The following is a 13,131-nucleotide window of genomic DNA, read 5'->3' as shown; positions in this document are numbered from 1 at the left end:
TGCAAACCCAGTGCAGGTGGGCAGTGGTGGAGGCACAACATCCTGGGATGATGTTCCTGCCTAGAGTAATGCTCAGAACTACTCTCCAGGACACTGGAAGCAGCACCAAGACTGTCAGAGCTCACACAGTGTTTGGACAATGCTCTCAGAATCACAGAATGGAATTGGGAGACGCTCCCTGGTCCAACCTCCCTGCTTAAGCAGGGTCACCCCAGAGCACATGGCACAGGATTATGTCCAGACGGTTGTGGAATATCTCCAGTGAGGGAGACTCCAGAATTTCTCTGGGTAAACATGGTGTGACTCCACAAGCTCTGTTTCAGGCACATGGTGATGAGATTTTTGGGGTTGTCCTGTGCAGGGCCAGGAGCTGGACTGCAATCAGAGTCATAGATTCACAGAATGGTTTGGGTTGGAAAGGACCTTGAAGGTCATCTGGTTTCAACCCCTTGCCATGGGCAGGGACACCATTCACTCGACCAGGTTGCTCCAAGCCCCATCCAACCTGGCTATGAACCATTCCAGGGAGGAGGCAGCCACAGCTGCTCTGAGCAACCTGTGCCAGGGCCTCACCACCCTCACAGGGAAGAATGTTTTCCTTATATCTAATCTAAACCTACTCTCTTTCAATTCAGGCCATTTTTCCTTCTTCTGTTTTAAAAACGCCAATCACTTGTTTTTAAAACTTTAAAAGTTTAATAGTAATAAAATGGTTATAAAAATAGTAATACAATTAGAGTAATAATAATTTGGACAATTTGAATTAGGACAATATGAGACAACAAATACAAAGAGTTACGGATGTCCGGGTACCTTTTTCTGGGCAGCACAAGCCTGAAAAAAGACACACGTTAACAGAGGATTAACCCTTAAAAAGAATAGCCTGTTGCATATTCATACACCTCATACATGATGCATAAATTCCATTCAAATATAGGATTCTGTCTGGTCAGTGTCAGCTTCTTCCTCCGCATCTTAACAGCGCCTTCGAGGTGGGAAGAAGTTCGTTTCTTCTGATAAGAGGGCAATAAATTCTTTTTCTCTGAAAGATTTAGGTGGCTGCCAAGTCCTGTGGCTGCTATCTCGCTTTGAGCCTTTTACAAAAAAGTATCTTACATAGCATAGTTTCTATTTTAACAATTTTTATAACCTAAAACTATATTTAACACAGTACTTAAGAGAATTAATACAACACTACTTTCTAACACAACACATATTCATTTTAATATTTGCGAAAAGCCAATCATAAAATACATGCATTTTTCACATTCTGTCACTACAAGCTCTGGTAAACAGTCTTGCCTCTCTTTTCTGTAAGTTTTTTTCAGGTGCTGGAAGGCCACAACTAGGACACCCTAAAGCTTTCTCTGTTCCAGGCTGAACAGTCCCAGCTCTCCCAGCCTTTCCTCCCAGCAGAGCTGCTCCATCCCTCTGATGCCCTCGGTGCCTGCTCTGGGCTGGCTGCAGCAGGTCCCTGTCCTTGCTGTGCTGGGAGCCCAGAGCTGGATGCAGCCCTGCAGGTGGGCTCTCAGCACAGGGGGCAGAGGGGCAGAATCCCCTCCCTGCCCTGCTGCCCACGGGCTCTGGGTGAGCCCAGCACACGGGGGGCTCTGGGCTCCCAATGGCCAGGCCAGGGCCATCTTCTCACCTACCGGGATGAGACTGTCCGACGACCGCTGCGGGTCCCTTCCAAGCCCCAATACACTCTGTGGCTCGGAGTTGTGGCGGCGGCACCGGGCCCAGGAGGCTCTCGCCTCCCGGCGGCCGCGGGCGGCACAGCGGCGGAACGGCGCGGCTGCGGCCGCTGTTGCTGCCGGAGCCCGGGCAGGAGGCACCGGGGCTGCTGCGGGAGCATGGCCGCGCCGTGGGCCGCCCGCGGGCTGCGGGCCGCGAAACGTGAGTGCAGCACGGAGCCGGGAACCGGGAGTGCCGGAGGGAGGCAGGCCGAGCTCGGGCTCGTTCTGCGGCCATGCTTTCAGGGGCTGAGGGGGCCTTTTTAGGCCGCTGGGGAGTTGGCATGTCTGAGGGAAGGGCCTTTGCAGCCAGGGAGCGACATTAACCTTTGCATAGGATCAACAACCCAGGGTAGTTAGGGCTGGAGGGGACTTTTGGAGATCATCCACACCGCTCCACGAGCAAGTGACACAGGAACGTGTCCAGGTGGATTTGGAATGTCCCCAGGGAGATACTCCACACCCTCCCAGGGCAGCTTATTCCAGTGCTCTGCCCCTCTCCATGGAAAGAATTCCTTCCTCGTGTTGCAGTGAAACTTCTTGTGTTTTAGTTTATGGCCATTATTTGTCGTCTTATTGCTGGTCACCACTGAAAGGAGTCTGGCACCAAACTCTTGGCACCCACCTTTGAGATATTTATGTGCATTAATGAGATTCCCTTTCAGTCTTCTCCTCTCCAAACCAAACAGGCCCAGATCCTGCAGTGCCTCCTCACAAGAGAGATGCCTGAGACCCCCTCATCATCTTTTTGACCCCTGTTGTTGCCTCAGAGTTTCCTGTTGTGATTTTGGGCAGGCAGTGCAGGGTCCCAGCATGCTGGAGCTGCAAAAGTGCTACCTTGTACATGTTGAGACAGACAGGTGGGTAATCAGTAGTGTTGTAGAAACCAAAACCTTATAAAGAGGCTTTGAAAACTCAGAATGGGTTACAGAATGGTTGAGACTGGAATGGACTACAGTGGGTCATCTGGTCCAACCTCTCTGCTCAAGCAGGATCATCCCAGAGTACATGGTACAGGATTGCGTCCAGGTGGTTCTGAAATATCTCCAGTTAGGGAGACTCCTCTCTGGGCAGTCTGTTCCAGTGCTTGATCTGGACAGGAAAGTTCTTAATGTTCATGTGGAACTTCTGTGCATCTCTTTCTGACTGTGGCCTCTTGCCCCATTGCTGGGCACCACTGAGCAGAGCCTGGTCCCTGCTCTGACCCCTCCCTGCAGGCACCGATGAGGTTCCCTCTCACTCATCCCTTCTCAAGGCTGAACAGCCCCAGTTCCCTCAGGCTTTCCTCATTACAGGGATGCTCTGCTGGACTCACACTCTGCTTGCTGTGGGATTATTGCTTACTCAGTGTCTCTCCTGTGCCCAGGGTACATCTCCACACCGGCCGTCTCTCGGCTGACATCCGATGAGGTGGTTCGGATGCGAAATGAGCTCTTCACCAAAGAGAAGGAGAGACAATTGTCCCTTCACCCACGGATTGAGAAGATTGAAGTGAAATACACGGGGAAGCCACACCCTGGCACTGTGTTTGTCATGAACAAGGCTCTGTCCACACCCTACAACTGTGCCATGCGTAAGTGGATGCACTTCTGAATTAGCCTCTCGTGCTGAACGTAGTGCTGCTAGTTGAAATAGAAACAGTTAATTTTTGGAGGTTTATTTCACAGTTCATCCTTCCAGGTCATTTCCAAATATGAAACTTGCAGTTGTTAGAAATGCAGCAGTCTGAACTGCTGATCCTGAAAAATATGGTTAATAACTAACTAATACTTTAGGGTTTTTAATTTTTTTTTAGATTTAAGTGAATGGCATTGCAAGAACTCTGTTCTGGCTTTTGTGGATGGCGAAGTCTGGGACATGTACAGACCCCTGACCAAATCATGTGAAATTCAGTTCCTTACCTTCAAAGATGAAGATCCAGAGGAAGTAAACAAGGTAAGTTATTATTTTGTTCCATTGTAGGTGACCCTGGTTCTCTGTACCTTGTCTCATTGCAGGTGGCCCTAATTATGACTCCATGATTCTGTGTGCACCTTTCAGTTCCACGCTTGTCTGCTTTCTTGAACTTTGTTGTCATTAAAGTTCAGACATTTTTAATGTCTTTTTAATGGTGGGTGCACCATGGTTATCATTGGCTGGACTAGTGTGTGGGCTAGGTGAATTGTTGGCTTTCCTTTCAACTCTTGTATTATTCAGGGATTTCAGATTTAAATGTCTCCAGGGTTACGTCTGGCTTGCATTCTAATTGCAGGTTTTTTTAAAAAATTAGATTCTGTTTGGAGAATCATCTCTGAACAGAAGTTTAAATGTTAAAGAAAGTAATCATAGAATCATGGAAAAGCTTGGGTTGGAAGGGACGTTAGAAGCTCATCCAGTTCCACTCCCTGCTATGGGCAGGGATGCCTTCCACTAGACCAGGTCGCTCATAGCCCTGTCCAACCTGGCCTTGAACACTTCAGGGGTGGAATGCTTGGCTTGGCAGCTAGATTTGTGCATCATCCAGTTAAGTTTTGGGTGATTTTTTTTTTGAATAATTAGCTTCTAGGCATTAAACTCCTGTTCTGAAATTCTCTTTGCAGGCATATTGGCGTTCCTGTGCCATGATCATGGGCTGTGTGCTAAAGAGAGCATTCAAGGATGAATACTCAGTCAACCTAGTTAAAGCTCCAGAAGTGCCAGGTGATAAAAGTGTTTTATATTGATTGTCTTATGCTGCTTCTCAAGTGAGTGTTTAAGAACCAAACTTAGAAAAAAATTATTTCCAATGATTGATGGTACTTAGCATTGATATGTGTATTACATGCTGTTGTAGTTGCCTTTAATTTATAATAACAACACTTGGAAACAATGTTGTTATCAATGTTCAGAAAATAGGTCTGTGTGGCCACTGTGTTTCCACTTAGGATTTCCTGGCTGAAATTAGTAACTAAACCTCTGTATTGTGAAGTGACTTGAGCAAAGTTTCTAGATGTGATGAGACATCAAATGAGACAAATTCTGTGGAATTTGCTCTAATAACTGCATAACCTTGTCCATCACTTGAGTTTCTAAAAATGACAATGTCTACACCAAATTGGAAGATTACTGAGGTACAAACAAGCTTAGTAACAACTTCTGCTCATCCATGACCTGATTTAAGATTTAGAAAAGTGAGAAAATGCACAATAGAAGTGGTTGTTTCAATAACAAAACCTGCATAATAATGCATTTAATATATGAGAAGGTTGGTTGCTGGTTATGTAGGGTGCTATAACTGCTTCTCTTTTTAGCAATTTTAGCATTTTTTGTGATTGGTAAGTACAGGTAAATATTTCAGTTCTACCAGAATTTGGAATAATCTTGGATATACTCAGCTATATCATTATACTGCATGTATAGAAATAGTGTGATCTTACTGGTTTTATAGATTTGATTTCTAAAAGGCCATAACTCAATATACACAAAAGAGTGTTCTGACAACTGTTAGATAAATTTGTGTTGCCTGTGCCAGAAATTTGTGCATTGCTTGTGTAATGGATAAACAGCTCTAATATTGTATGATTTCTCTATGCAAAAAATTCTTCTTTATAATTTAATAGCTCACATTTATTGTGTGAGGCATACAATGGAAAAACGGTGAAGTATTTTTAAAGTGAGTGGTTTTGGTTTTTTTTCTGCAGTGTTAGATGCAGTTTTGTGAAGCAGTTTATTTTTTCCTGTTTTTATTTGGATTCTGTTATACTGACGTTGCATTAAAATTCCTTTCAAATTACTTTCTCATTCAGTGAAATGAAACTAAAACAACACAAGTTAATCTGTCATTTCATAGTATAATCACAGATGAAAACTTTTGTGATGAATTTCTAGAAGTAATTCTGTTTTTCTTCTAATTTATTTTGTTGTAAGAAAATGGTATGATTGTAAAATGCATACTTTGTTACAAACATGAATATTTTTGTCTTTGGATTGGAATTGCAGTGATCTCTGGAGCCTTCTGTTATGATGTGGTTTTGGACAATAAACTGAATGACTGGAAACCAACAAACGTAAGCACTTTTCAGGCATAAACCCCAAAAGTTCCAGAGCTTGTGTCCTTGTCCAGTTGTTGTTTTTTGATAGGGGAGAAGAGGCAGAGCTTTTTTTCCCTTTTTGTTAGTGCACATTTGGAGTAGTCTTTGGGAGCTGATCTCTGCATTTACCACACACTGGTGCTATGGCAGAGTGCTCTCAATTTCCTTTCAGACAAAAATAAACTTTATGCTGTCTTCCACACGCTTTCAGGCTTTAGGTCTGTGGAGCTAGAGAAAATTCTAGTCTGAAGTACAAGTTCAGAAACAGTTGATGGGGCCATTGGGACCTCAGTGCCATATTTGTTACTGTACTGATCTGTTCCTGCTCAGCTGCTCTTGCCTGGTAATGTAAATGCAGCCACAGTCTTTGTGTGAGTAGAGTTTCTGAAAATAAAAGTGTGTATAAGGCATATTTTCTGGTGGTTTACAGCAGAATCAGCTTGCTGTTGAATAAAATCTGTGAGCACATTCAGCTGCAGCTTTCCTTAATGGCTTGCTTATGTTTCATGCTCTGCAGTAAATCTAATAATCTGAATGCTCTAAATCTCAGAACCATTTGTGATCACAAATGTTTTACCCATCTGGGGCCCATTCTTGTTCTTGTGCCCAAAAACCAGCTGAGGGGTGTATGGCTAGCAAAGCAATATTGGTACAATGCAGAATTTTTGTTCAATATGATCTTGTGGCTGAAGTAATTTAGTTAGAAATATTTTCTACATGACATTTTAAATGTAATTCCACCTCATAACAATTTCTTATTTATGACTAAATCTGAATTACACAGAACTACAGATTCTGGTCCAATGTTACAAATTTTTATTTAATAAATATTCAGTACATTTTTTTCACTTTGATCTATCATAATAGAGCTTATTTATAAGTGAAGACTGTACTCTGGGAAACAAGAGTTATAGATGAGTATTCAGCAGTAGCAAGACTGTGTGTGTAGTACCATGTAGGGAAAACCTACTATCAAAACTACCTACTGCCTACATGGGCAGTTTAATTAATATATATTGTTTTTGATGGAAAAATGCCTATTTCTCATTGAAATGATTGGACATTGAGTCTGTGCATTAAAACAGTGATGATCTGTAGTGCTATTATGATAATAATAAGACACTCCTACAGTAAAATTGCTGTATTTAGGTTTCATAGTAAATGATCTTTGTTGCTTTGACTGATATTTAGTGTTTGTTGTGCTTTATCTGTTTACTACAGCTGTGAAAAGGTGGTTACAGTTTTTCTGTTCTTTTATTAGGACAACTTCTGTTCTTTTACAAGGGATGCCAAAAAACTAATCTATCAAGACCTGCCCTTTGAAACTCTGCATGTTGAAGCAAAAGTAGCACGTGAAATGTTTCAGCACAATAAGTGAGTGTCTGAATTTTCCTTTCTTTCGAAGAGGCAATTAGAAATCAAGTCAAATCTCTGCTTGGTTTTTTAAATCTAAAATAAGATGTGAAATAAGAAGGTACTTCTCCCACTGCTCTGAATGAGCCTGCCTCCATTCCCTTCCCACCAACTTACTCACACCAATTTACTTAGTTCTTGTTGTTGTCTTCAGAGGCCAGCACCAGGCACCTTCACTGGACATAGTTTTGTGAGAAAAGACTGAGACTTCTTTTGTTCACTAGTGAGCTTTAAGATTCCACTACTATTAAATTGAAACTCTGGTGCTTAGCCTTGACATGGTGGCTTTTTCTGCAAGGCTTCCATATTTAAAGAAATGTATATTTTTCATGTCCTGTTATCTTCAAATGAAGATTTCATGAAATGCAGTTTTTGAATTGTGCAGGGGAAAATGGGTAAAATACTTGGGTATTTTACCCAATAAAATGGGTAAAAATGGGTCTGTGCTATACAAAAAAGGTTTGTTCAAAACCTCCCATCTTCTTTGCTGAAAAAAATACCTCAGCTTTTTGGTCGTTGGAGACATGTAGGGGAAAATGAGAAATAATTTATCATTTTGTGAACCAAACTTAAACTACAATGAAGCTAAAGTTGCAAAACAGCAATTTTTTTAGCTTAATGCTGAAGGTTATTTTAATGTGACATATGGATCATCATCTCCACTTTGTTGGCTGCACTGACAGCAGGTGGGAGCTGACTTTTGATGGTCTCTTTAGATTTTGTGTATAGAAAGCCCAGAGAACACTACCCTGTATTGCAGGCAACCAGCTATTAAGGGCTGCACATTGCATTAAGTCAGTTTAAGTGGTGTCATGGTGTTTTCTTACAGGTGACCTGAAATCTCTTATTTGTAGTAGTAGGTCCATTGTATCTTTCTGAATAAAACTGCTGTGGGAGCATGGCCCTCCTATAAAATATGCACAGAATAGACTGGAATAGATGTTTCAATAGGAAGGGACTCAAAACAACCCCCTGGTTCAGCTGCCTGACTCATGTGGGGCTGACAAGTTACACCAAGTTATTAAAGGCATTGCCCAGATGCTCCTTAATCAGTGACAGGCTTGGGGCACTGACCACCTCTCCAAGAAGCCTGTTCAGTGTTTGAACACTTATCTCCTAAGGAAATGCTTCCTAGTGTCCAGTTTGAACCACCTCCCAGCATTAAACCAGTCCCAAACATCCTGTCTCAGGATCCCATGTTGGCAGTGCCTGATGATTGCACTATTTTTGGGGTGCCTTTCAGTAGTGCTCAGTAAAATCTCTGTAATTTTTCCATGAACTGAGGTTAACTAACAGGTCTGTTAATGAAAGCATGTCAATATGTGTTCTCATTAGGAATTTAAACCAGTCTCAAAGCTCACATAAATACAAGCATGATTTTTAGGAATTTTAAATGAATTAAACTAGTTTCTGAAGTGCTCTTATAAGAGCAAAGTGTTAAAAGTGAGGATTTTTAAAATAATTTTTTTTCTTGTCCAGATACAAAATGGAGATGATAGAAAGAAAAGCTGCTCAGAATATGGAAGGAATTGTACCATTGCATAGGTAAGCAAAACTGAACTCCCATTCTGTAATGATTTGCTGGAACATTTGAGTATATTGCAGGTACTCTCTGCAAGTGAGAAGAGCAAGTTACTTGGGATGGTTTTAAATTTAAAGATCACTTGTATTCATTACTGTCTGTGGTCTATCTTAAGTTGGTGTGGTTTGTTTGCTTGTTTTTTTTAATGTAACCATTATTTTGTGATACTTTGTGATACTACGTTTCTATTTCTTGTTATGTTAAGGGCGCCAAGTGCCAGAGAAGTCTTACTGTTTTCTGTGCTTATACTTGAAAACTAAATAAATCTCTAGAGCTTGAGATGCTGAATAAAATACAAACCAAATACTGGTTTGAAAACAAGAGTTAGCATTGTATAATGGATTTTTCTTTCAAAGTTGTCAAGATCTTCCTAACTTGCAATCTACTTCTTTATAGTGGTGGAGATGAGAATAGAACAGCATCATGGGGATACAGTGTAAGGTACAGAGTTCTTAGTCTGGAGGCAGGTTAATTGCCTGCATCTCAGGCCATTCTCTGTCTTAGGCTATTGTAGGATATTCAGTTGTGTAGATGTGTAAAGAGTTCCTAATTTGTTTTTGTTCTATCTTAAGGAGCATCATCTATCTAAAGGAACAGATGTCTTTGCAGTGGTGGTTCTTGAAATTTTAGAACAATGTTGTGTCATTCTTTCCTTCCTCCCACTCTGATTTGCTCAATAAAGGGGAAAATGGGCTTACCTATTGCTTTCTGAGAGAGGTTCATTCTCAGTATTTCTTTGCTGTACTATGCTGTCTCTCTTTTCTTAATTGATTTGCAGTTTTCCAAGAACTGTAAAGGGAAATAACTGTGCAGGTTGTAAACACTGTATTGTGGAAAACAGGTGATCTTGGAGACAAATCTTTTTCTGGTGAATGACAGTTATCCCAGTTTTAGAGCCAACATGGCATTAAAGACTTTTTAAACCTAACATCCTTTCCCAGACTTGAGGTTTAAATTTTCTAAGTTCATTTAAGGAAATTGTGTGACTTGTACTTTTGGTTTAGGAAACTTCAAAATGCTGAGCTGGAGATTTGCTTAGATTTGGTTTGGGATTTTGTATGGATTTTATTTCTGTTGATAGGAGTTTGCTAATCAAAATAAAACCTAATCTCCTTGTATTTTGCTCCAAATATATTTGGCATATAAACTGGGGTTTTTTTGTCCCCCCAGGTTTGGTGACTTTGTAGATGTCAGTGAAGGTCCTCATATTCCAAGGACAAGTTTCTGTTTCCAGTATGAGATAACAGCAGCCCATAATCTTCAGACTGACCAGTCTGAATTGATAAGGAGATTCCAGGGTGTGTCCTTGCCAGTTCATTTGAAGGTAAGTGATCCATTTTGCACGGGTTTCCCTTCTTTAAATTAGAGCATTTTACCTGTGTTTCCATTTTTGTTAGGTGCTGTGTTGGTAGCTAAAGGGAATTCATAGTTGAGAGCCATAGAAAGGGAGGGCCCCTGATGGTTACTGTGTTGGATATTTGGGGTTCATTTTCCTGAAGCAGTTGTGGATGTGCAGTCAGAACTAGAAAAGTTTGCATGAGAGGGCATGTGATGTTATTTTTCAGTATGGAAGGTGTTGTTTCAGTTTTATAATTCCTGCATGGATATTTCATTCTGCTTACCTAAGTTGTGCATGCCAGTCTTCTGACATCTAGGTCACTGACAGTGCTTAAAAGAGCAGAAGAATTTCATGACACCAAAGTAAAAAGTAGCAACAACAAAAAATGTCCAAGTTCTAATGAGCTTAAATAAAGAACTGAAGATGGAGGCAGGAGTCTTTATTCCCATTTGTGTTGACTAAGGTGATTTTGACCTTGTTATCTAGCACATGTACTATTGTCTTAGTTGGAGAAGGTTTTCAAGAGTTCCTCAGCTGATCTCTGTGTTCCCTTCCTCAGCATAATTCCCTTTTTTGGCAGTTAATTCCTCAAGGATTCCACACAGTGGATGAATCATAGAACCATAAAATGGTTTGGGTTAGAAGGGATCTTAAGGTTCATACAGTTCCAGTTCCCCTTCCATGGACTGGGTTGCTCAGAGCTCCATTCAACCTGGCCATGAACACTTCAGGGATGGGGCATGTGATGGGCAGACATTTATTCAAGTCTCCCACATGGATATGGGAAAATTGGACACCAAATTTTTAAGTTGTTAAAACAGAACATTTGAACTGGGCATTATTATGCTTTTGTGGTGTCATTTCTGTACCTTTGTCAAATCTATTCTATGATTAGATTATTTTTTACCTCTGCTAACATCATTTAATGGCATTTCACACAGGCTCACCACACTGTGTGGCACAAGCTGCTGGAAAGATCAAAGAGGCTGGTAAGTCTCACTAGAGGTGAAGTACAGGTTACCAAATACAAAGGTATGCTCTGATAGAGGACACTTTGAATGATTAGAGGTAGGTAGTATACTCAAGAACAGATCTTTGGGAATGGAAATATTCACAGGGGAATAGAAATCAGAAATCTAATGGCTTGTTTAATAGAGAATGTGGTAGCACTGTTTCTGAGGTCTGTTATTAAAAAGCATTGTGCCATTTAAAAAACATATACTATTTGATATGATTTGTCCAATTAAAAATACCTGAAGGTAAATATAAAGATATTATAACCCACCAATATATATGACCAAATAACCACTATCAAGACATATTTAAATGTAGGAAGTCTTTGTAAGAATTAAAGAGCAGCTGTTGTAGAGCCTTTCAATCAATAATTTTACTTACTTGTTTGGCAAGAGACGGATAAAAAAGTACTTCATGTCTTCTGAAACTTGATAGCCTTGGATATATTCTGAGCCTGCCCCATGGCATCTTCCCTGCACTTAGTTTGAATATTCTTGTTCTTCAGGTCGTTTAATTTTGGAGATAATAGTCTTTGTAGATTGTCCTTTCTTGTTACAATGACAGTATGAGGGGAGGATTTTCAGGAGAAAATCCTGGATAGTGAAATAATTTTTAAAATTGAAACAAAATTGATATCTTTCTGCAGGTCACTGAAGAAGAATATTTGGAAACAGCAGAACAATGTCTTGAGGCAAAAGATGGAACTGAAGAAGGAAAACATGTATCAGTTTAAATTAGGTTGAACCTCTAAATGTACATAATAAACTGTGTATTTTTACATGACTTGTTTTGTGCCTCTTACAAAAATACCTTGGGTAATTAATTTGAATTCTGTGACATAAATCATAGATAAGTATAGACACCGGTATACACAAAATGTTTCAGTCCCCTTTAAAGGTTTCCTTAAAGAAAAAAAGGGCGGGTGGAGGGAAGTTAATTTTTTATCTGCAGTAACTTGCAAGTTGCCCCTGTCCTTACCTTGACAACAGTAATTGCATGTGTCCATCCATATGTTGTTGCCTACGGCAACTGAAAGTTGAGACAAATAGTATCTTAAAAAGATACCCTTAAAATTATGTAAAGGTATAATTGCCATTGCTTTGCCAATACAAAAATAGTAGAATGTAGAAGACAGAAAGTTCTTGGAGTTTAATGATTTCTTTCTGCTGCACAAGTGCTGTTAAAGATAATTTTCCAGAATCATGCCAAGAATTTAGTTCATTACTTGGATCTCCAGTGTACTGAGATTTATTATGCATTTTCTTCATTTGATATCTAAACATGGTAACTTCAGTTAAATTTTGCAAGGGGGTTTTGTTAGATGATGTTTTCTGATGTTTTGTATTTTCATCCCTAACTAATTAGAACTGCTCTCATTATACCAGAGGAAATTTTTATTACTTTTTGAAGTGAGTGCAGATATTTTCTCTGAATTTCATACCAATTATTATTTTTACCATTAACTGCATCACATGGTTCCTAATCATTTGACACCACTGTTTTGTGAGAGCAGGGTTCAGTAAAATACATTTAGGTATAGCCCATGTCTTCTCAGGATACTTGGAAAATGGATGGGGTTTTTTTCCTCTTTCTTAATGTTGCAGAGGACTGTTTATAATGGTATCAGATGCTTATTTTTTTTTAAATAAGATTGTTGATTTGCACTTTACCTTCAATGCACACACATGCATTTACACATTCTGTATATTTTCATTAAATTGAACTTGCTGGAGCGTACTTTGGCTTTGAACCTGTTGTTCTGGTGCTGCTGAAGAAGCAGGCGTTGTTTTTGTCTTAAGAAACACAAAAATTTGCTGTTTTGTTGGGTTTTTTTTTTGGGTTTTGTTGTGGTTTTCTTTTAGTTTTGCTTGGTTGGTTGATTGGTTTTTGTTTGTTGTTTAATGTAGTACTTGCCATCTTTGATTAACCCAAGACTGGTGAAGTTTTGCCATCTGGATTCTGGATGTTTTTTTCACCCAAGACTGGTGAAATTTTGCCATC

At 40.2% G+C, this 13,131-nt stretch overlaps 1 protein-coding gene across 1 annotated transcript; it reads left to right on the top strand.

The window, feature by feature from the left end:
* The first annotated feature begins 1,826 nt into the window (after nucleotides 1–1,826).
* MRPL39 (mitochondrial ribosomal protein L39) lies at nucleotides 1,827–12,854 on the top strand. Its single transcript, XM_058799923.1, has 10 exons — nucleotides 1,827–1,896; nucleotides 3,100–3,306; nucleotides 3,529–3,668; nucleotides 4,313–4,412; nucleotides 5,691–5,758; nucleotides 7,044–7,156; nucleotides 8,675–8,740; nucleotides 9,948–10,101; nucleotides 11,058–11,105; nucleotides 11,777–12,854. The coding sequence occupies exons 1-10, from the start codon at nucleotides 1,854–1,856 to the stop codon at nucleotides 11,861–11,863; spliced, it is 1,026 nt and encodes a 341-aa protein (XP_058655906.1). The 5' UTR covers nucleotides 1,827–1,853; the 3' UTR covers nucleotides 11,864–12,854.
* Nucleotides 12,855–13,131: the final 277 nt, after the last annotated feature.

This window comes from Ammospiza caudacuta, chromosome 2, assembly GCF_027887145.1.
Source record: "Ammospiza caudacuta isolate bAmmCau1 chromosome 2, bAmmCau1.pri, whole genome shotgun sequence".
NCBI lineage: Eukaryota > Metazoa > Chordata > Aves > Passeriformes > Passerellidae > Ammospiza > Ammospiza caudacuta.
This window is presented reverse-complemented; position numbering and strand designations above follow the sequence as displayed.